Consider the following 23,266-nt stretch of genomic DNA (forward strand, 5'->3'; position numbering starts at 1 on the left):
GAGAAGTAGCTTGAAGCGATTTAAAAAAAAACCTTTTTTTTTTACTCTTTTAAAGTCTTCTAGGATAGAATACTCTTAAGTGTTCTACACAATTATTTTTATAATCCAACAAAAAATTACTCAAACTTATATCTAACTAAATTTTTAGCTGCTTCAGCAATACTGTTCTTTGTGTACTTATTCACGATCATTTACCTATATTAGAAAGTACCAGCTAAAAAATATCTATAGAGAAATTCTACATATTTTCAGAATAATTTTCGTTGAACGCGAGAGCAGTCGATAGCCGAGCGAGTTAACGTTTTACGCGGGTGCGAAATTAAACTTCGATGTAATAGGAGAGCGCGTATCGTAATGGTGTAAATTTGGAATCGGGGTTCACGAACCTCCGGGACACAAGCCTAAATATTTGGAACCGTCGGCTCGCGTAAACGTCCGCTATTCGACGAAAACGGCCAGCTATGCGGAGTCGCACTTAACTTCTTCGAGCACGTGTACGTCAAGCTGGGAGAGCAAAGTACGCTTCGCGTACTTAAACTTCATGTACTTATACCCGCCGTACCGGTCTTTAGTAGTGGCGATTACGCCAGGCGGTTTTCTTAAACGAAAACATGTGGTTTCGTACTTCTCTGCGCAGCGCGTATATTTGTGCGGCGAATGTATAGTTTTAAACAGATTGTATACATCAAAAGTTCTACAGATGTACTTCGATTTATTAACGCTTACTTGAGATTACGTTAACGTGACGGTGAAGTAATGCGAAATAATTCGTAAACAGTGCGACAAACTTCAGAAGCATATTCCACCACGATAACAGATAACTCTAAAAAGAAAGAACTCTAAAAGAAGCTCTGATACAAGGGTCCTTTTTTAAATGATAAGGAAGAATAATATATCAGGGGAAACCTTGACCACTCTGACATTAGCCTAATCTACGACTTGACACTAATCTGACCTAACTTAAACGTTACCCCGTGCGACCTCTATTTAACTATGTTTTGCTATCTAAGTTAAGCCACCTCTAATTAATCTCAAGTTTACTATAAATTTTTTAATTCTTCTAATATAACAATAATAAATTATAAATTCGAGAATTTTATGTACGAATTTCCTGTACGATCTTAATATGAACAGAATGTATTTTACCAAGAAAAAGCGGGAATTTTTAAGAATCTTTTTTATCTTTGAAAATCATGGGTTTTCTTGGAATTTTATTGGAACTCAGAGAAATTTTTAGAATTTTACTTCTAAATTTAAAATTTAAAATAAATATGATCCACATTCACATATATTTTCATATGATTTGCGAATTTTTATTTTAAAAAATGTGACAATAAAAGACAGTACATCTGAATTGTTGATTGATCTTGTGCATTTAGTCATATTTTGTAATTTATATTTTTACTGAGTTAGATCATTACAGATAAATCGTTACACACCATTTACAATTAATTTATATTATTTCTTTTAGTACTTACACAATAATTTTTCAAATTTAATATTAAAAACTGAAGTAACTTTTTTTTATGATTAAGAAACATTATTATAATATAATAAAATAAATTTATTTCAGAACTGCATTAAAAAATTCTCTAACATTACCTGGAATTTTTAATAAAATCGAGAATTCTCAATTCTTTTACAAACTTTGAGTAAATATTTATAAATTGTGAATTAAATTCTTAACTTAAAAAATATTAATCCCACATTTTTATAACAAACATAAATCACGAATCAATTTTTTCATCAAAGGTGTTATGAACAAAGATAACAATTGGTTCTCTCAATTACGCTGCGTAAGAGAGTGACAGCCACTCTCAGGTACATATGCGAGATCCTTGAATGCGATGCGAGCATCTATTCCATAAAATCAGCACATCTTCGCGGAGAGACGTTTGCCTCCTCGGCGGAGTCCACGACTGTGCCGCGACGCACAAACGAGGCATAATTCCCGGCGGATCGCCCTCTTGTGCGCATAATCGCGGAATTATGTCACGGCGTAGCTGCGCGAGATTCCTCCACGGCGGGGCTGTGATGCTGGGTTACGTCATGTCGCCGATGCGTGGAAACAGGGAGAGTCCCGCCTGCGTTACATATTTGGTAGGATATCGTTCCGCGCGCGCCGAGGCCGCGCGATCGAACGCGCAAGACGCATCTCGCGGGATGCCATCATTACGGCAGACGTTGGCAAAGTTAAAAAGGAAGAGAAGAGAGACCTCCTCTCACGAACCGGTTTCTCGCATGCCCGGTAATTGAATTGCCTCACCAAAAAGAGTTTTGCTGGTCCACGTATTTTATATTTTTATATATATATTTTTTTTCATTTCGCGTTTAGAATTTTTTTATATATTATTTTTTGCATAATTTTACTGAGCAAGAGATATATTCATCTTTCTTTATTGACGGAGATGAAAAAATTGAAGCAAGTGGAAGAAGATGACCGGAATCAACTTGCCCGCGTTCGCCGAGATTGCCAGAAGGAGCCGTGTTAAGCGATCCCACGCGTTTAAGTTAATTGTATGAATTACGCTGGCGCGATACTGATGTTATGGAATAATATGCGCACGTGGACGACTTTGTTAAGTGGCAACGACACCCGCGAATTTAGACATTTGACATTTACGTGCGCCATTCGTTAAAGACGATTAATCTTTTAAGACCAGTAAAAATTCAATTACTGTTATTGCATTACATTATAATAAATTAAGACCGTTATTTATAGCTCGCGTCTTATATTTAAAGATATATAACTTAAGCCATTATTGAAAAAGAAATTAATACATTAATTCATTTTATCAAGATATTAATAAAAAAGAGAATTTTTCAAATAAAATAATAAGAAGTTATATTTTTAGATTATATTTTTAAATAATTACATAGATTAATAAAACGAAATGAAATAAACAGAACGCAATATTTTTAAAAGCGTTTACCTCAAATAGAGTTATTTTTTATCACGGACAAATAAACAGGTTACAGCGAAAGTGCATAATAAAAAATGTAAACGATAAATCAGACTGATCTACTTCCCTCAATCTGCTTTATATTCAATTTACCGAAATGAGTAATGGACACACACTTTCTCCACTTTATGAAAACTTTCAGTTGTCAATGATGGTGAAAAAATTATCTTTATCGTTCACATTCTTACACAATATACAGTTATATTAAACTCTCAATTCTTCTCTTCCACGATATTTAAGTAGAACGACACTGTCCTTCACAGTAACGTAATAGTGACATTGAGATTATACAGCACAACGATTATATCATTGCATAAGTAACAATAGCCTTGAGATACGACCGAGCTTTTAAAGCTTAAAGAAATCTCACTAATCATTATTTGTCATGTCGTAGACGTATTTTTTAAAAAGAACGATTTTCTTTAAAGTATTACATTTGAAAATTTAACTAGATATAGGTCTAAAAATCTTGTTAAATTATCAAAATAATTACCGATGCTTCGATGTTACGTTGATGATCCAACAAATTACTTTCCGTTGTTTTTGCCATGTATAAATTTTTATAATAAGTCAAAGTTATCGCAAGCAGTGTGTATTAAAATGTATAAATCACATAATTCATGAACCAGAGAATATCCGTACTATTTTTGAAATTTTATACCTCTTTCATATGTTTACTGAAGCAGCATTACTTTCCAATTTGAAGAAAATTGTCTTTAAACTGTTCCACGCCCGTGTTCCCCAATTGCTTCCTACTCATAAGATATGGTAATCCTCGAGTCTTGTAAAAAAAAAATACTCTCTCACTGCCTCTGCCGCGCTCACCGTATTTTGAGACAAACGATAAAGCGTCATAAGCTGCGGAACTAAAATGAGGCATGTGCAGCGAGATAAGCAAGAAAATGGGCAAGAGAAAAAGAATAACGAGGAACGATGCCCGGGACGGCGTTCCTTGAGAGCCCGCTCGGTCCTGGAGTGCGTCGTTGACACAAGCAGAACTTTCATCTACAAGGCAAATGTGTGGAAGCACGATTCCGTTTTCGTTCTCTTCCACGTTATTCAAATAGACCGCGGCCTTCGTGACGCAATGGCGTACTCGTGGAATTATACACTGACGCTATTAATTAATTAATTTCGTTTACTTATACCAAGAATATAATTATACGGAGAATTTGTAATGCGCGTAGACACTTCATGAAATTTTGAGAGGAAGAGCAATGGCGCACTTTATTTTCAAATGTCACACGATTTTCTCGAAATGAACATTATCTAATTAGATAAGTTTATTTTGTGTGTGAAACAACGAATTACATAAACGCTCCTTTATCCAACAATTAATTATTTTGTTAAAAATTTTGTGTGACCTAATCAGACATATATTTTCAAGATTGCATTGTTAAATAAGATTGTTTTATTCATTAAACAGGCGAGTAGATTATAACTTTGTAATATTTAAGATTTAAAAATGAGATTTACCGACTCTAAAATGTAAATAAAACTTGCAAAAGTCGATTTTTTAATATAATATAATATAATATAATATAATGCAGATTTTTTAATATAAAAAAGAATAAGGAAACTATGAAAGTATAATGAATATCCTTAGCTAACGCTATTATCTTCGAATCTCTTTCGCTTACAGACTTACGCCACTGACCGCAATCAATGTACTCTTCCTCTATGCTCTTCCCTGTCCTCGACTCCGATTTTTTTACGATATAATAAAACTGTTTTTGATCAATTTTTATCGCGACCCTCGCGCAATGAGATCCGTCCGTTTAGATATATTTTATTTCCATTCTAGATAAATTTAATATATCAAGTTACGCAATATACATTTTCTATTAGCGCGCAGAGCGTATTTCCCAATTATCGCTGTTCTGAACGTTCGGCGTTCATAAAGTGGCGTTTTCAAGCATGAAATTGGAGTTATTAAACTTTCGCGTAGACTTTCTTCCAAGAGTCTCCTATTTTCCGACGTGTTATGCGCTTTCAGAGGAGAAATAAAATTTCACCAATCCCAGGTTCGATCACGGTCGGCTTACGTGCTAAACCGCTTATTGATGAAATCCATGATGGCGTTTAAGTCGGTTTAAGACCCCGTCGAAATCAAGCCCGACAAAGAGACAGTCCACGTACCGCGAGCAACTCTTTACAAAGGATTCCCCTAACAGATACTCATAATGTTACAGATCTGTAAGGACTCGTACAAATGCGATTGTAAGGGAATAAAGGGCCATCAGGGATTTTCTGGGATACCCGGGCCCCAAGGAACGGAAGGACTTCCAGGTGAGATTGGACCCGATGGACCCCCCGGACCTAAAGGCGAGAAAGGGGCGGCAGGAGAATATGGAGCCACCGGAGAAAAGGGCTACCGGGTAAGAAAAATTAATTTGACTTTATTACTAAAAATAGATTCTACTTTTTTTTCTTCTTTTTGTTCCGAAAATATAGTATTCTCAGCTTAGGAGAGCGAAAAGAATTTTCTCAATTTCAGATATACTCTCATATCCCAAGAATAATATTAAGATACAAAATATAGTCTTATTATTTCGAGAATATAATTTACATGATTCTTCAGGATTTATAAATTATTGGAGCAAGATATATAAAGTAGTTAGTCACCTGATACGTGGACGCGGAATAACACAAATCCAGCACTGGTTAAATTTTAAAAAGTGCAGTTTTAATTTGCGATATGAAACTTGAAGCTATTTGCTGAAAGTGTTGACATAAGACCCAATTTTACATTTCCATGTTACAAGGTTTAAATAAACCATTACGCAAAACCGTTTCTCGAAACTCGCTTTTTCAATCAAGATATACCTTGATATTTTTAAAACCTTTTAAAAATATAAGGGAGATATTTGCCCCCCCAAAAAAGATTATTATTAACTTGATGTGAGATATTTTTGACACAATGCGAATTCATATGCATGAAACATCTGCAGCAGTGCACAATGTTTGGACATTAATTAATTTACAAAAATTACCGTATATACTTTTAGTGTCATAATTCTACATATTTTGCATACATATGTATGCACATGCGACTGCCAGTTAAACCAATTACAACGATAATTAGGTTTTTTACAGGCGAGTGTTTCGCGTTTTAATTAAAGTTTGTTTGCGTTAATCGTTGCTAACAATTCTAATAAAATAATATGGTTAATTTTAGAGATATACTGACAGTCTTTCATTTTCGCATGAAAGGATTCTATATATATATAATTGATTAATTACATATAGAAAGTACAAAAAAATCCTTGCACCAAATTACTTGGAGAATCCAATTTTTATTGTGCCAATTAATAAAAGAGCGTTTATTTAAATTTTCTATGAATCGCGATTACATTACCCAGCATTCCACTTATTACTTCGTTCAGAAATCACAAAATGTTAAATTACTTAAACTCGTGAATCGGAACGACAGTATTGAACTATCTGCGAAACTACCTGTACGACCATTAGAGAGATGAAAGAAAAAAGAAGCGTCTGCATAATTGGGTCGCCGTGAGCGAAAGGGTTGGAAAAAAAAAAAAGAGGAAACGCTGATGAGGACGGCAGACGTATTCGTCGCATTCTCGATTCTCCATTCGAACGCGATTGTTCGCCGCGCGACATGTGCTCCGAACGAACGGGACGAGGGAGGAAGAAAGAAACGGGCGAAAAAAAAGAACGAGAAGGCGGAAAGAAACGCCGTGGCGTCACCGACCAGAAACAGAACGCTTCCAAATGCGGTGGATGAGGGAAGATCGCGAACACGAGAGAGGAATTTACGGGCGGACGGACACCCACGACGCCCGCCCGCACTACCCGACGACGCGCTGTTACACAAAGCCCGCGAATCCGCTGTTTCGCAATTTGTCGACCGGCATCGATGAGCGACACTGCACGATATGATATGATATGACACGGGACGCGACGGGGGTGGATCTGCCGCTTTTTAAAACGCCACGCAGATCGTCGACGACCGTGATGTCCTAAATTCGAGGACGTGCTTACGTTTCTAGATTATTTCTAGATTACACTTACGCAGAAATATTTATCGTCCAATTAATCCGCATTTGATCGGATTAATTTGTTATAAAATTTCAAAGCTGCGAGATACGTACTTTTAACTGACTCAAACAACAGTTTTGCAGTAATTTTGCAGTAGAATGTTAAAATCGTATTCATGTAATTCAGGAACGAAATTAATTTAAAGTTCAATTTAAGCTTTTAATTAACGTAAAATTAGAATTTTAATTAGAAATCCTAGATTCTGCTTCAAAATCAATTGTGAGTTTCGAAAACAATTGGGAGAATATTGATATATCTGTCTGTCTTCCTTATCTTTTAATTTTTTTTTTATTAGAAAATTAAATTAAATACTCTTATAGTATTTTAAATATAAATTTAAATATATAAGTTATATGATCTTTGTTTTAATGTAAGAGTCATTTTATATATCTTTTCTATTTTTAACTTGTTTTCTTCATTCTTAATCAATCGTTTTTAGTCAGCATTAGCGTCGCAAAAATAACTGCTAAATTTGTTTTTCTTTAACAATAGATATAAAATATTTTAAATATATCTAAATATATTATATTTATAGATTCGTCCTGTATATCATTCAAACTGATAAGATTTATTATTTGCTTTAATAATAATTACATGTCATAATTAATTATTTTATTTATTGCACTTGTTGATTATTTTTTTGTTTATTTGAAAACAACTTTTTAATTTGCGCAAAAAACAAAACAATTTGAAAGAAATATGCATGCATTTTTGCATATTGTATCACATTCAATAATTTATAGCTATAATTATAACTGATATGAAAGAAATAACAATTGCAAGAAACAAATAAACACTACCGACTTTGCGAATTATGATAGCAAAAAATTATATTTCGTTAAAATAATAAAATTAAAATGCGGAACCGTATTACTATCGCGTTGTTACGAGGGGTGTAGAGCAATTTGGCGTCGCAATTACCGAAATGTCAGGAATAAATAAAATATTACAGCTACGCGCGGTATGATGAAAGTGTTGGTGCACGTACGACACAAACGCGGTCGACACATCTCGTGCTTATTAATCGTGCAAATTATTCATTCGCGTGCGAACTGTGAAATAGGATCGCGTCAATCTTCTGAAAGTTTAAATTAAATGCTTTACATGACAATTATAATTTGACATCTTACACGTGCACACGCATATCCTTTATAATTGCTTACATATTCACTTTACTAATTAATGATGATAAATGCTCGCAAGACCTTTCGGAAATAAGTAAACTGTTTGTGTGGGAAATAAGTAAACTGTGTTGTGGAGGGTATTTAATTTGATCGATCAAAAGTAAAATTTTTTTTCTTATAAGAATATAAAATATCTATATTAAGAATTCAAGAATTTTATTTGAGATATTTTTAATTCTTAATAAAACATTATTGCGTTTGTTATTGAAGACAAAACGCCGCATTTTCATATTTATCGTTTTAAAATTCGTTCTGTTGATCGTTTCAAAGTTTGACTAAGAGTCTTCACAAAGAAATGCTAATACTAGACCCTCCAACGCGATTCACTTACTATCGTGGATCGTAGGCGTATATTTCATAATCGTCTAACTGGAATTGAAGAAGAAGTTCTAAGAAAAATAACGTCAATAACCACGTCGTTTTGGTAATACGTCACGAACTACAAGCCACTTTCGGAAAAACTTTCGATCGACGCAGACGGGAAGTGCTACCTCCGATATAAATCAGAATGATGCAAGATCGAAAAGTCTGGTTATTACCAGGGACCGTCGCATCGTGTTACCACGTGTGCCACAATTCGCCAATTACAGCGGCGCGCTGCGTGTCTCATTTGCGGCGTGCATCACTTGCTAATTGTATTACATCGATCGTTCGGCCACGGTGCGTGTCAGTAACGTCTTGCATCTTTGATCGATGAAGCGTGTAATTGTATTCGTCGTAAGAGTCACGAAAAGATACAAATTATATACGTTTCAATAAACCACGCCCCTAATTTAGAGATTGCTTACGCACGGGAAGACTTAAAAAGACTCGAAAAATAAACTGCTGATTTCGAAGACTTGTGAATAGAAAGCAGCGCTAGGGATTCGTATACGCTTTACATATATATCTTTTTAATAGGAAATTAAGAAATTTGCAAATTACAGACACTTATCTCTTCGTTCGTGTGCCAAGGTTTGCGATTCGGTAAGAAACATAAAGATCAATGGTTCGTAAAAACAGTAGGAATTGGATCGACGTGAAGAGTCCGCAAAAAAGGAAGAGAGAGCGAAGAGCCTAGGCTTATCGCCTGGCAATGCGAGAGAGGCCATTTAAAAGGCGCGGAGCATGACGAATTACACATTCTGTCGCCGTAATGAACGGCCGTCGATTTGGGAACGCGTTCACCCCTTCATCTTCTTCTTCTTCTTCTTTCCTCCTCCTCCTCCTCCTCTTTCTCCTCTTCCTACCGCAGCAAGTCTTCTCTCTGCTACTTCCTCGTTACTCCTTTTTTCGCGCCTTGGTGTGTACGTACGCGCGGATTACATCAGGCGTAGTCTCTCTCGCCTCTGGAAAGGAAAATGACGTCACGGCCCTTTCCGTGCGGCCAGAGAGAAGAGACAGGCAGTCGCATGCACCGGTACGATTTCTCGTACTGTCGAGCTGCAGTCGCTGCATCGGTTGCTGTCGAGTTGATTTATGGGATCCTCGCGAATTTCAAAGAAACAAAAAAAAGGGAAAGCATCGTTCCTCTTCTCTTTCCCTTTTCCCGGCATCTTTGGATTTATCAGACCTCCCGAGATTTTTAATGCCCCCTCGCCTACACCGGGATCTACTCCTTCTCCTTAAGCCACTTTGTCGTAAGACGAGGACATTGATGGACTCGGGGATTAGAAGGGAATCCCCGTAGGTTTAAGGAGATTGCAGTTCGAGATCGTACGTGCGATCAGGGAGTTTCGGTGAAGAGTTTCCCTGGGACGAGCTCGAGAGTGGTGATTGTATCTTAACTCTAAACTCTCTTAGCAAGAGAAAGAGAGAGACTTTTACAAACTTCTACAAATTCTTCAGAGAGTTAACAACCTGTTTTCTTAGCACAAATTTAAAACTATATTTGCCCGAATGTTTACGTAAATCAGACTTAATTGAGATATTTTTTTAATAAATAAAAAGTCTATTTAAGATTAAATAAAGCTTAAGGTTTTATTATGAATCAAAATAAATTTGTTTTTCATTATTTATAACTTGGAATTTTCTTGCATCGATATTCTTTCAAAAATATTTTATTTAAGAAAGTTACTTACCTCTAATATTTATAAGAGTGAATTTTAATAATTTTAAACAGAAATCTCTAGTTTCTATATTGTGCTCTTTAAAATTATCACAGAGAGCAGTAACATTGACGATAACTTGCAGTAAATTAAAATATTCCGTCATCTTCGTTGATGTTATGTAATTGAACGACGCATACTGAAACATGCGTTAAAACAACGCGTTTAGACGCAAGTTTATTCAATTCTCGAGAAAACCACTAATTTATAGCATAACGCGTGTTTCGCATTGGCCAGTTTACATTACAGTTAACCTGAAACGAACAGATACGAAGTGACATCACGATCCCTTTTAGTTTAGTAGAAGCAAAATATGTGGCTGAAGCTAGCAGCCAAAGGCAGCAACCAAACGTCCAGCGGCCAGGGCCGAACGTCATATACGCGTTTCCAGGGGACACCATTCAATCAAACGTTAAAAATTCCCTGGTTATGAGATTTTTAACAAATTTTGAAAAATTTGCATAGCGTTTAGTCATTATAATACATAATCGATTATTTGCGACAAGACTTGTAATTTACCAATTGTTATAAATTTTTTTAACTAATTTTTATCGTTTTCCTGTTATAAACATTTAAAAAATTAATTTTTATCGTTTCTTGCGCCTCACGCCTAAACGCAATGTACGATTTCCTCCAAATTTGGCTGGAAATATCTTTCCGTAACGTACAATCGACTGATCAATCATTCGCGAGAGCACGTGCATTTTCCTAATTGTTATAAATATTTAAAAATCTAATTTTTATCGTTTTATGCGATTCACGCTCAAACGCAATGTACGATTTCCTCCAAATTTGGCTGGAAATATCTTTCCGTAACGTACAATCGACTGATCAATCATTCGCGAGAGCACATGCATTTTCCTAATTGTTATAAATATTTAAAAATCTAATTTTTATCGTTTTATGCGATTCACGCTCAAACGCAATGTACGATTTCCTCCAAATTTGGCTGGAAATATTTTTCCGTAACGTACAATCGACTGATCAATCATTCGCGAGAGCACGTGCATTTTCCTAATTGTTATAAATATTTAAAAATCTAATTTTTATTGTTTTATGCGATTTACGTCTAAACGCAATGTACAATTTCCTTCAAATTTAATTGGTAATATCTTTCCTTAACGTACAATCGATTGATCAATCATTCGCCAGAGGACGTGCATATTCCTAATTGTTATAAACATTTAAAAAATTAATTTTTATCGTTTCTTGCGCCTCACGCCTAAACGCAATGTACGATTTCCTCCAAATTTGGCTGGAAATATCTTTCCGTAACGTACAATTGACTAATCGATCATTCGCGAGAGGACATGCATTTCCCTAATTGTTATAAATATTTAAAAAATTAATTTTCATCGTTTTTTGCGCCTCACGTCTAAACGCAATGTACGATTTCCTCCAAATTTGGTTGGAAATATCCTTCCGTAACGTACAATCGACTGATTGATCATTTGCGAGAGGACGTGCATTTTTCTAATTGTTATAAATATTCAAAAAATTAATTTTTAACGTTTTTTGCTCCTCACGCCAAAACGCAATGTACGATTTCCTCCAAATTTGGCTGGAAATATCTTTCCGTAACGCACAATCGACTGATCGATCATTCACGGGAGGACGTGCATTTTCTTAATTGTTATAAATAATTTTTAAATTAATTTTTATCGTTTGGAGCCGTGAAGTCGCTACGTCCTCGTCGTCGGCTCTGGGTGCGGCAAAAAGCGGTGATGTACTTTACAAAAAAAATTGCTGCATTATTCTTGTAATCAACTATGTTTTGCAAAAGTGCATTTTCATAAAAATTTTTTATATACGGTCAATTATGTCGTTTTACATTTCAAAAAATATTTTCGTAGAAATTTGAAGACAGCGTTCCTTGTATTTATCTGACTAACATAATTAACAATTTACAAAACCACTAAACAATTAATAACGATCGCTAATGAAAATCTCATAACTAGGGAATTTTTAACGTTTGATTGAATGGTGTCCCCTGGAAACGCCTATATGACATTCGGCTTTGGCTGCTCGGCGTTTGGCTGCTGCCTTTGGCTGCTAGCTTCAGCTACATAAACAAAATAAATCCAAGAGATGTCGAAGTCTTTCTTAAATTCACTTTTTTTTCCTCGTGGCTCTCTTTGTGGCATCAGCTCCTTCATTTTAAATTTCTTCAGTTTCAATTATAATGTATTTCTTAAAACTTACATAATTTTATAGTAAATTGAATTAGATGAATCCATATACCTTGCAATTATCGCATCATCATATACAATTTTTGAACAAAATTAGTGTCTTTTTGATTAAACAAATTAATTACAACACATTACTTAAAATTTGTTGTTCCTATGTACAGAATAATCATTTAGAATATTTATTCTTAATGACATAAAAGATAATAAAGGAAAAAATTGTTTGTTTCAAAGGGGCGAATATTATAATAGACAGTATTTTTTATGTTTATCATTTTACACAATTTCGAGATTTATTAGATACATTTTTTTTTAATGAGATGGCATGTTTTTGTTAATAAACATATAATAAATCACATATAAATAATCGACTGTAAGCTCATCTTAAGATTAATATATCCCGTATGATAAGTTTGTTTGTTTTTATTAATATTGGTAGGGGGAGGTTGATAAAAATATGCAATAGAAAAAGAGTCAATGTTCTCTAAATTACAGGTCGAATTACAGGAAACAGCCTGTATACAAGTTTATCGTACAACTTGAATGGCTCGGGCCAACTTCGTTTTATCCGCGATTTGGACTCAATTGGCGGACATGAATTCAAAGTGTTGCACGTACAGCGCGCAGCGTCGTCGTGCAAATTTAACGCCGGCCGAAATTTACGACGGGGGCATCGGTTCCCTTGCGCCGGCGGCTTATACGGTGTCACTCGTAAAACGACAACGACGGGACCGAACTGACGTCATGGTCCTTTCTGGCCGGCCGTCGAGGAAGCTCGCTCGGCTCTCCTCCGACACACAAACACACGCGCACGCACACACGTTGCACCAGACCTCGCTCTCGAAATTACCGCAAGGAGTGTAGTGGGAATGGCACAATTTCTGCCCGCTACGGGTTAACGATTCGGCCCGACGTGGCTTCCAGACGTGGGCGTTAATGATAAATTGCTGGCATCTCTCGCGCGTTCCTCGCTGCTTTGGCATTGATCCCTATCTACGTAACGATTACCCAGATATTACGTGCATACCCACGTGCGAGTGGCCGCGAGCACGGCCGATCGAGGCCCCCGTCTCCGTCATCGTCTCGTTGTCCGGGATTGACACAAATTGACGCGCTTGAAGACGGGCTTCCAGCGTTGCGGCCGCAGCATCCGACCGTTCTCTCTAAGCCGAGGTGGATTTAACCAATCTCCTCCATTGACGGAAGGTCTTTTCCTCGGCGATGCATCCGTGTGATCGATTATAGATGTCTTTGGTGTGCCTGCGTCCGCCAGGTGCTATCTGACATTTCCTTTAAGTGCAGAGACGAGAGAATTGTTAGATTACGTCTGAAATTTCTTACTGCTTTCTCCCGCCGTCAGTGTAAAACTGATAAGTTTTTAACCACCGTAGCTTCTTCCCGCTTTTAAATACATTCTGCATCCCTTTTGAAAAGCAAATTACGAATCAATCATTTTACCTAAATTCCCATCCTCTTCTATCTCTATCAAGTGAAAGAAATGATTCATAGGGTCTCTTCTTTTTAACTTTTCTCTCTAACGTGGAAACGAAAAGAGAAAAACGATGAATCAAAAAGTCTAAAAAGTTTACTTTAAAAAGGATCAAACTTATATAATTTTATGTAGTATTCTCAGCCCGAAAAAATTCTTGGAAATATTAAAAAATAATACCTAATCGCTTATAGTCTACCGTTTCACTGCTGAATTTTACACTTTAGATTCTGTTGCTCTGATTGTGCAAAATCGGAAGAGGGAAGTGCATGTGTAAACTCTAGAGGCTCGCTTTTCTCGTTCGCGCCTTCTCAAAAATTAAAGGGGACATTGATCCTCCGTTGGGAGGTTGAGCGGACAGATTGTTAAAACACAGCGACGAGCCAGAAGGCACAATGATCGCGTGACCGGGCCCTATCAGGCGCGGAGACCCGCGAGCTTTTAGAGTGGCAATTTTAGAGCGCGCGCCACACTTTCATTTTCACATTCCCTCTCTCTTTCTCTCTCTTTCCCGGCGTCTAAAACCGTCCCCGAGAATATTCAACCGCCCACCCCAAAGCCCCCCAAAAGCCCGTTAAAACAAGCGATCTGGCACCGTTCTAATTAAAACGAGCAGCGATGACGGGTCAAAGGCAGAGAGGGAGGAAAGGCGGGAGGGGTGTCGGGGGGAGGTGTGCGCGAGATAGATGAAAGAGCGAAAGAGCAAAGAAAATTTCAACGGAGGGGGATGGAGGGAGAGAGAGGAGGTCAGGGGCCGGCCGCACGCCCACGCGACGAAAGAGAGGACGCGAACGGGAATCGCTTGTGGCGCGCGTGGACCCTGGTTTTGTTTTGCCACGTCCGGAAAAGTAGGGTATCTAAGCGCCGATAAAAGAAATCTCTCCGGCCACGACGCCGCGCCGCACACAGCCTCGGCGGACCGTGGACCTCTTCTTCTCGGTGCCGTGGCTGCTTACGTGCTAAACTGACGCACCGTCCCTCGACACCGCGCCGGAGATGGTTGCAACAATTTACCGGCGATAAATTCGATTCAACATCCCGTACAAAAATACACGGCGCATCTCCCTGGTGGAGAAACGCATTACGGTCGAATTTCCTTCTTTTTTTTTTTGTTCTTGAAAATTTCATTTCGCGAGTAACGAATATCTACTGCTCGTGTTTTTGCGCATATATAGTTAATGTTACGTGGAACATGCGATAGCTGTAATGATGCTGTTCGCTCTCCATCACGCGTTTTGCAGTACAAACTCTTTGAGAAGTTGACAATAAAAAGTTCCTCTCTCCAGTTTACGGTATCTTAACTGGAGGGTTTTCTTCGTAAAGTGTAAAGTAGCCTGAAACTACGTAGCATGAAGTTTTCAAGATATTTAAAAATTAAGCTTTTATAATCCCCGTACGAAGCGTTCATTATTGTAATCGATATACGTTCAAACGAAGTGCTTCTCGTGCAAACTTCACGAGAAGTATTTTTCATTTAATTATAATTATCTTTTGTTTATAAGGTTTAAAAAATTAATAAGGATGTCCATCACAGAGTTTGTTTTGCTCTTTAAAATTGCAAAATTTTCACATTTTATGTAAAATTTTATGAAATACTTTAACATTAACAATTGATTTCTTATACTAGAATTTATATTCTAACGTACAATATTTACATTCAGATTTCAAGAGCGCAACCATCCTTAAGCATTTCTTGAAGAATCATCGCGAAATAATGCTGTAGATCAGCATAATTTTTGCCGGTTTCGTGTCCTATTCATTGTAAATTCGTCGCCGGTGCATTTCACGCATTGATAAGAAACACCGTGCATTGATAATGAGCACAAAACGGATACACGCGTTGTAGTCCTACGCGTCCCTTGCCGCTCCTTGATATCGCAAAATGCGGGGGTGAAACGCACTTCCGGTCTGTCATCGAGCCAGCATCGGATTGTATCACCAGCTTATGCCTTAGGAAATTATTTCCGCACAAAATTGCTTGATAAACGCATCGATTTTCAAGAAAGTATTTGTATAAGATGAATCTTTTTCTATTAGAATTATTTTTTGTGCGCTTCTAGTATCAATAATATAACTTTTTATGATATATTAGTTGTATCTTGAATACGATATTGAATACGATAAGAGCATATTAAATATTTTTTATTTTTAATAAATTTGTAGTCGATTTTTTTAAGTATTTACCATAAAAATTCAGAAATGCTCCATATAATATGAAATAATCCAACTATTTCAGGATTCTAATATTAATAAATATCTATTTAATATGTTAGTAACACACAATAAAAGCAAATATAAAAGCTGTACCGAATACTTTTTATACAAATTTATATTCGAGATTATCTAAAGTATTTGCCTCTAAAGTTTCTGGGACACACTACACAAGATAATTCTTCCAATTATTTCGAAATCTCTCTTCATTTGAAGTTTCCAGTTTATCGTTCAAATAAATTGTCGTGATTAATTCTCTGAGAAATCCATTCCAATTAATAAAATGAAGCAATTAATAAAATGAAACAAAATTTAAAAAAAAATCATATATTTTACTTGGTACGCTTTTAATAAGTAAAATTATGATACAGCAGCTGCTTCCCTCCTTTTTCATGTGACAGGCTCTCTAAGTTAATCTTTGCGACCTACTTTCCGGAACTTTCGCGTTCGTTAAAAAATCAGGTCTCTCCGACGAAACTGTCAGAGATCAAGCAAGACACACAAAAGCTGGATGTTGAGAGCTGGAAAAGGGAGGATGGGGAGGCAACACGCGCGGCTGATAATGCACTTCCCATTGACAAGTCTATGAACCCAGCTCATTCTCGAAAACCGGATGTCCGTGTGATCTCATATTCAGATATCCGTTCTCTCTCTCTCTCTCTCTCTCTCTTTCTTTCGCTCTCTCTGCCTATCCTTCCTCCTCAAAATTTCTGCAGTATATATTCTAGCACGTCTCCCGTGACGCGGTATCCGTTCCTCCATCTCCTCTTCCTTCTCCTGGCCTCCTTTCGCATTCAGCTTTATCTCATCGGTGCACGGTGCTCAAGAGATTCGACCTCCGAAATAATCGAAATAACTTTCACAATAATTTAATGGTGAAATTAATCCAAGCTAATTTAAACTTTAATCCAAAAAGTAAAATATATAAACTTTGATAATGAAATTTGTATAATAAAAATTTATTAATACATTTTTTTAATGTAAATTTAAGTGGGCAAAAGTAAATCTAATTATATCGTTAATAATTTATTTGTAAAACAAATTGTAAGATTAATAAATTACACAATAGTAAATTGAGTGTATTACAGCTGCTACATAATTTATTAGTTAAAGCACTACCTATTCTGTCCTCGTAAAATAGACATATTTCAACAGAGTGTAATTTCGTCAAAAATGATTATAACCAAATTTTTTTTAATACTTTATAGCTTGAAATTTCTGTTTCTTTTTAGATCGTTATTTCAATAAACAATTTACTGACTTTACAAATACAAATAGAAATGCATCAAATCTCGAAATTTTTTACGAACTTCGTGACATTTCATGATGTGAATTAAAAATCGCATATAAATGCAGTTTACAATATGCGAAAGCAAAAATGGTATTTTTTGCTTCATATTAAATAACTCGAAAAAAAATCTCACAACACTCAACGAATACACAAATTAAATATATAAAGATATACGCTTTGGAAAATTGTAAACCGTATTTAGAAGTTATATCAAAGTTACAAGTTACAAGTTTTTTTTTAATTTGTCTCTTTTTCGGCTGGCCAGAATAAATGATGCTTCGATTTTGCAGTTAAGTGCAATAAGAAAAATATATATTTAAAATAAAACATCTTATTATTTTAATAAAACATATATAAACATGTATATCGTTTCTCTTTCTCTTTCTCTCTTTGTTTCTCTCTCGCGCGCACACTTTTACATCTTTCTTTGTAATATTCTAGTATGTTGAAATTGTAATCTAACTTTGTGTAATAGAATCGCCTTTATACATAGAGTATAATTTACAAACAAAAGTGTTCTCACAATCTGCGCTTCTAGAACTTTGATTACTACATTGGATGACATGTCAATCTCATGAAGTATGTGGCAACTTCTTCCTTCCAAAGAAAGAGAGAGAGAGAACATCTGAGCATCCCGTTGCATCCCATTTACAGATACAATGTCTGATTCGACCATGTCATAGTAAGTTTCCCCTTTCGTTCGCACCAGGCAACAGCTACCCAATCAACCTTTAAAAGGCATCCTGTGTCAATTTTGTATCGAGCATGCCCATAAATGGCATCTCCCGTCCACCGCCATGAAAAATGCTCGTCCCTCAATACCGTGATATTGACTTATGAATATATTATCGACAATAGATTTTTTCATGAAGTTTTCACTGTACGACAGAACGAGATTTTCCCCGTGCACGCCCCAATCTTTCGTTCGAGCTAATTGCATGTTACATAATCCGTAACTCATTTATTTTTACAAAATAACTACATGAAAGAACATCCATGTTAAACACATTTTACTTTATTGTTACATTGCCATGATATTTTGTCCGGATTGTTTTCCACATTCAAAATTGTTACTCTTATAATATAGCTTTTGATATCGCAAAAAAGCCGCACAACTTTTTAATTGCTAATCCTTATTCGGCTGTTATAATCAGACACGTTTCTTATATCTTATGTAAAAGGTCAACCGATAACGATACCCGTTTTAACGCAAGTTACGCATATAATACGCATTTATGCGTAGACGTTTATGCATGATAAGCGCATTGGCGTCCCACCAGATCAAAAAATTTCGTACTGCATGGTAGCAAAACATTATCGCTACATTTTAACACGTTTACAATTCTATTTGTCCGCATGATACAATATGTCTTAATTTTTCGATCAATACTATACATATTGGATACATTTATATTTTTAAAACATGTATTAAACATATATTAAAACGTTCTTTAAAGTACATTCTTTAAAATAATCCTTTATTTATCAACTTTACACAATTCCATTAACTAGCCATAAAATGCTTATAAAAGAAAACTGTAACTTTTTAGACATTTAGTATATATGCAACTAAACTTGATTATAAGGCTAATTCATAATATATATTCTTATGAATATAATTTATATAAATTTGTGAACTTTATATAACTTTACATATAATTCCTAGCTAGTTATACTGTCTGCAATTGTAAGAAACATCTTATTTTGTTGTTACTTAAATTGAATAACTGATATGAGAATATTCCACACGCTTAATAGCGATAAGCAATGTCTGCCCGACGATAAACTTTTAAAAAGCAAAACATAGAAAGATGTCGGCGCCGGGAAGGGTTCTAAGAAATGACAAGAAAATTATGTCATTAAAACGTGACGCGAATTAAATTACAACACATAATCGCGTATTTTTATAAACGTAATCTGCATAACATTCGTAAATTATCGTACGCAAAAATTATCATGCACGCAAATTCTAACGTAATAATCTAAATCTGTCACAGTAATCGAAAATAAAGTTCATTCCGTTTCATTCATTTTTTCGGATTTATTATTTCCCTTTCCAAGAATTTATATTACTCGTCGCTACATTGTATCTTGCATGATAAAAGCAATGTTAACGTTTAAAATAAAGTACATCTTTACATAGTACATTTTACAATTACCCATTGGAATAATGAACTAAGTACAAAGTTGTCAAATGTTAAAATGTTATTTTCTATCTCGCACAAAGCATATCAAATTTTTTGGACTATGCTTTCTCCATATGAATCATCGAAAGTACCGAACACTGGTGACGAATACCATGGCATCTTTTGTAGAAAGATTCGCGTAAATTTTTAAACTCACTTTCGACGAATGCAATAAACATACTAAAACTCAAAGGTGACAAATAACGATGCTGCAACCGCACACAACATTCGCGTGAGTATTCAATGCAAATACGCAGCATAAAACGACACATAAAAGCCAACGGAAAGCTGTAAAATCTACTTGTTTAGCGCCCACTACAAGCGTATCTCTCGCGAGAATTAGCAGAAATATCCTAGTACTTTTTTTTAATAGTCAAGGATACAAGTTTTGTTTTCTTAACCAACTTCTAGTTTTTTAAGAAATTGTTTGTATTAACTCAAATTAGACAAATTTTATTTATCTTTTGATTTACGTATATATATTTTTTGTATTTTTTATGTCTCGTTTCTTAAAAATAACTTATATTTTTTAATATCAATTCAATTATTACCTCGTACAACTAATTACGTTTGATTCATGTTATTGTTGTGTTTCGAAAGAAATACTATAAATACAAGACAGGTAATATAAGTAACAATAAACGTTCGAAAATTTTTTCTGTGTGAAAATTTCACAAACGCATCTCTGGTGTGAGGGATGTTCTTGTTGGATATTACGAGGAGAGAAATGCACGCCCGGATTGTGTGAACGATGAAGAGAAAATGCCCTGGCGCATCGTTAATTAAGCGGGAACGTGCCTGCCGAGATGTGTGTACGTGGTTGCACCGCCGCTCTTTAACCAATCCGAATTGAGCGCGGTTGGACGCCGATGCACTTATTTCTGCACACGCGTGTATGCACTTGTGCACTCACGCTTTTTTCAGGATACGTCATCGCGACACCGACGACCTTCCACGGGAATCAAGGATACAACATAATCACATCTGCAATTGCAATAAATGTTGCTCGTTACAGAATGTATGCACTTGAATGCGGCGATGATCAAGTTAATTGGAATTGAGTGCGGAAATAATAGAGATTGATCGCAAAGGCGCTCGAGTAATCTGATCATTTTAGTTAAAAAACTGCGCGTAAATATTCACATAAAATAGTATTATTATGTTGTATAAAGTAACTTAGAGTCAATGAGACGTTCTTTTATTTCTTGCAATTGGATTCTCTAAAATGCAGGTTTAAATTTAACACACAAAGTATAATAAGTCAGATTAAAGTGACTGGATAATTGAATACGCTCGAGTTAACTTTGTACTTTAACATAAAATTATGCTAATGTTAATTACTAATTATTAATTAATAATTAATGCTGATGATTCCAAGTACGATACCAGCAATACATCTGCATTCATTTGTTGAAAAGTTGTTGGAAATCGTAAGAAATTGTACATTATTTTCTATCTTTTCTGTTTAGGGCGATGACGGTATACGAGGGTTTGTGGGAGCCCCAGGACTTTCAGTACGTATATTAGCTGCTTTATTGCCTTCCGAAAAATAAATCAAAATTAGAGTTCTATCCTTTATTTCTTTTTAGTGTTATAATATTGCACAATGCTAGACTTTCTTACTTCTACATTACATTATCTCGTATGCAATAAATTTTAGTCAACATAGACAATAAATTTCAATTATTCTTCTAAAATAAAAAAACAGACAAATTTTTCTGACACACAATCTAATAATCAGAACAATATGTAAAGGGGGATCTTAATTTAATAATTCCTTTGCCATATTTTTTAGTTTTTTTTTTTAACTATAAGAAAGAAATAATATTATACTGTAGATAAGCTTCTTACATTTCTGAGTTAAATTTAAGTGAATTTCCAAACTAAATTTAGTCTTGTTTAGCCTATATTTTATTCGTATTATGCAACAAAATTATTCAGAGCGACTGTTCCTTAGGGTAATCCTGGCCTGCCTGGTGTGGTGGGTCCAGATGGATTGGACGGATGCAACGGAACTGACGGTCGCGCTGGTGCACCGGGTATACCCGGAGTTTTCGGGCCTCGTGGTTTACCAGGACCTACGGGCGATTATGGCTTTTCGGGAGAGCCTGGCGATGGAGGTATAAATTCGGTCGGCTCCAAAGGAATTCGCGGGAATCCCGGAATCGATGGACTAGAGGTAAGAATTCTACATTCAACGTGGAATATAATACATTACTATTCTAGCTTAAACATTTAAAATTATATTAACGATGGTTATGCTGCTAAGAAATTTTAATATCTGAATATCGAATTTTATTTCCTTTTACATGGTCAATTTACCGAAGAAAATTTACTCTATATTTTTAAATTAAATTAACTTAAATTATATCAACAGTTATATTGTCGCGTATGTTTTTACATATTTATGGCACAATTATTCTTTGTTATCGTCGACTCGTAATTGTATCTCGAATTATTAATAGTGTATATCGTATTTATTAGCACATACTACTTAATTTACTTGAATTCATAAATTTTTTTGTATGTTTTATCAATTAAATTTAATATGAATTACGTTTTTTATAAAATACATTCTTAATAAAAAAAAAATATATATACACATTAACGTACAATACTTGATTGAAAATTGATCAAAATTGAACAATTAAAACTGAAATCGATCTCTTCATGGTGTTACATTATTTATAATATAATGAGAAGGCGGAGTGTATATATTTTTTTCCTTTTTAATTAATGTTTATTTTACATATAAATATATGTTTTAATTATTTCTTTTGAAACTATCGCGAATTAATTCTGCGGTTAGAGCCACTCGTAACAATCATAATCGTCCTAAGACGCGATCGTGTGTTTTAGGGTTATCAAGGACCTCGCGGGTTCCCCGGCGACATGGGTTATCCAGGAGACACGGGCGACTTTGTAAGTAATAACAGAAGCGCGCTTGTATATTCTATGGTTGTTTAAAGTACCGTAACACCGGTCGATCGGTGCCGACTCTCGAGGGCCGGTGAACCCTCACGCGAGCGTTTAGGTAGGTCCCCGAAGAGCCGATACAGTGAAAAAAAAAGGAGGTAGAGGAAGAAATGGCGGAGGATGAGAAAAAGGAGAAGGAGGAAAACGAAGAAGAAGAAGAAGAAGGAGACGAGCTCGAGAGTCCGACTCTCGGGACGGCTTTCGTTTCTTTTTGCCACCTGCTCGCATGAAATATCGTTCGCCGGCCGAAAGTGTCCCCCAGCAATATGTAACAGGGTACCGAGTAAAGAGCGGAGGGAAAAAAAGCGGAAAGAATCCAAAAGAATTCCGCGTGCGTCGCGATATCGCGCGATAAGCACCGCTCCGAGGAATCCTCTTACACGCTGCGCCGAGTTAAAAGTCACCTCCGAACGCGAATCCACGTTCCTCTAGATGGAAATGGGCGATATCGGTTGAAATAAACGCTCCGAAAAACAAGAAATTCTTGTGTGTCTCGACAATGCAGAGTGGATATTAAAAAAATTTCTCTAGGTAGTTAGAAAAAAGTGAGAGCAACAAGAGTAAAAAATTAAGAATTTTAATTATCAGTCGTACTTGCCGCTAGTAAGCTTCTTCGTATTATTTTCTTTTA

General features: G+C 35.7%; 1 protein-coding gene across 1 annotated transcript in view; it reads left to right on the forward strand.

Annotated features, from left to right (window-relative positions):
• Positions 1-23,266, forward strand: part of LOC105827748 (collagen alpha-1(IV) chain) — a 58,026-nt gene that overhangs the window by 21,029 nt on the left and 13,731 nt on the right. Inside the window, exons 2-5 of the mRNA XM_028193675.2 lie at positions 5,156-5,341; positions 21,129-21,173; positions 21,617-21,838; positions 22,519-22,581. Coding sequence (XP_028049476.1) covers positions 5,156-5,341; positions 21,129-21,173; positions 21,617-21,838; positions 22,519-22,581 — 516 coding nt within the window. The remainder of the gene's footprint in view (positions 1-5,155; positions 5,342-21,128; positions 21,174-21,616; positions 21,839-22,518; positions 22,582-23,266) is intronic.

Source organism: Monomorium pharaonis, chromosome 10 (assembly GCF_013373865.1).
Source record: "Monomorium pharaonis isolate MP-MQ-018 chromosome 10, ASM1337386v2, whole genome shotgun sequence".
NCBI classification, from domain to species: Eukaryota; Metazoa; Arthropoda; class Insecta; order Hymenoptera; family Formicidae; genus Monomorium; species Monomorium pharaonis.